This window comes from Equus quagga, chromosome 15 (genome assembly GCF_021613505.1).
Source record: "Equus quagga isolate Etosha38 chromosome 15, UCLA_HA_Equagga_1.0, whole genome shotgun sequence".
In the NCBI taxonomy this organism is placed as follows: domain Eukaryota; kingdom Metazoa; phylum Chordata; class Mammalia; order Perissodactyla; family Equidae; genus Equus; species Equus quagga.
The window spans coordinates 37,354,296-37,356,409 of NC_060281.1; the positions used below are offsets into that span (position 1 = coordinate 37,354,296).

General features: G+C 39.0%; 1 protein-coding gene across 1 annotated transcript; it reads left to right on the forward strand.

Annotated features, from left to right (window-relative positions):
- The first annotated feature begins 619 nt into the window (after positions 1–619).
- On the forward strand, positions 620–1,573 carry LOC124226300 (putative olfactory receptor 2B8). Its single transcript, XM_046639402.1, has one exon. The coding sequence runs from the start codon at positions 620–622 to the stop codon at positions 1,571–1,573; it is 954 nt and encodes a 317-aa protein (XP_046495358.1).
- The last annotated feature ends 541 nt before the right edge of the window (positions 1,574–2,114 follow it).

Here is a 2,114-nt window from a genome sequence, read left to right on the forward strand (position 1 = left end):
AATATAATGTATTAGGTAGAGAAGAGAGGCAAAACTCCCAAAATTGTGTATATGTAGCACTATTAGTGATATTCTGAATGTAATTTAATCCTTTGTATAAATACATTCTAGGCCATAATTTGATTGATCTGAATGCATTTTAGAGATTATCTTTTACTATATTCTATTACATGTGAGGTACCTGCAAATCCAGTTGTGTAGAATTATAAGACATGCATTTAAGATAACCTCTCTCCCTCTGTCCACATTCCTTTCTTATTCTTTCTGATCTCTGTCCCCATTTTCCCTTTTTCCCATTCTCTAAATTGTACATATATACTTACTGAACTTTAAATTCTATTAAAAGCAATCTGAAACAGACCTTTTATACTTACGACTGATGCAAACACAAGGCCCATCATTTGATTTTTTTTATATTAAATATCAATGATAATATTTTTTGCAATATGTGAAACTAAATTAGTATAAAATATGTCAACCGAAGAGTACATCATTTACTCAAAGAGTTGCGTTTAAAATCCTTTGGTCATGTCTTTTAAACATTATAGATTCTGCCCCCTTTCCATTTTGGGGGAGGCATCTTTTAAAAATTGCTAAATGCTTGGTCTCGACAGGAACCATGTGCAGACAAAGGATGGAACAGAAAAATGGAAGTTCTCTCACTGGGTTTCTCCTACTAGGTTTCTCTGACAGGCCTCAACTGGAGCTAGTCCTCTTTGTGGTTCTTTTGATCTTCTATATCTTCACTTTGCTGGGAAACACAACCATCATCGCATTGTCCCACCTGGACCCACATCTTCACACTCCCATGTACTTTTTCCTCTCCAACCTCAGCTTTCTGGACCTGTGTTACACTACCAGCATTGTTCCCCAGCTCCTGGTTAACCTCAGTGGAGCAGACAAATCTATCTCCTTTGGTGGTTGTGTAGTTCAGCTGTACATCTCTCTAGGCTTGGGATGCACTGAATGTATTCTCTTAGGAGTTATGGCATTTGACCGTTATGTGGCTGTTTGCAGGCCCCTTTACTACACAGTAATCATTCATCCTCGTCTCTGTCTCCTGATGGCTTCTGCTTCATGGATGTTTGGTGTTGCCAACTCATTATTGCACACAGTGGTCATCTTCCTTTTACCCTTTTGTGGGAGAAATAAGTTAGACCACTTCTTTTGCGAGATTCCTGCATTGCTCAAGCTTGCCTGTACTGACATCACTATGATTCAGTCTGAGATCTTTTTTGTCAGTGCCTTGGATCTTCTTTTACCGGTTGCATTTATCATGTTCTCCTATGGTCGGATTATCAGGGCCATCTTAAGGATAAAGTCAGCAGCAGGGCAGAGAAAAGCATTTGGGACATGTGGATCCCACCTCACAGTGGTCACCCTGTTCTATGGCACAGCCATCTATGCTTATCTCCAGCCCAGCAACAACTACTCTCAGGATCAGGGCAAGTTCATAGCTCTTTTCTACACCATCGTTACTCCCATGATCAACCCCCTCATCTATACACTGAGGAACAAGGATGTGAAGGGAGCAATGAGGAAGGTGCTTTGGAAGGACTATGACTCCAGATGATGAGACGAGGAAGACACTTTAATGGAAAGACTTTGAATACCAGAGCCCTTAAGATGTCTGTGTTCTCCAAGATTTATCCAGAAGGTCCCTTGACAGCTCTCTAGAGAATTTCCTTACATCATTCTCCTATGAAAATGGGTGTTCAAAATCTAAGTTCATGGATTCATTTCAACCTCCAGATATGCTGATTCTATTTTATAGAACATCTGCCTTTTATTTATTGTTTTTAAAAGCTCCACAGTTTTTTCTTATTTGCGGTCTCATTTGGAAACATTATTCCATTTCTACTTGCAAAAAGACGTTAAAGTACATACCATAAAGGCACAGCTAAATAAGAGCATAAAGCCACTGGAACATTGTAAGAAATATTAACATTTTAGCATTCCCCATCAATTACTGTGGTGATACCACTTAGTCTTGCATTTTGGGCACGGCTCTGTTACAAAGTCCAAAGTTTGACCGTATGATCTTTTTCATAGAAGTAGGTGGAGAAACTGGGGAAAAAACAAACTTTAAGCTCAAAGAAAAACATGCTAACATC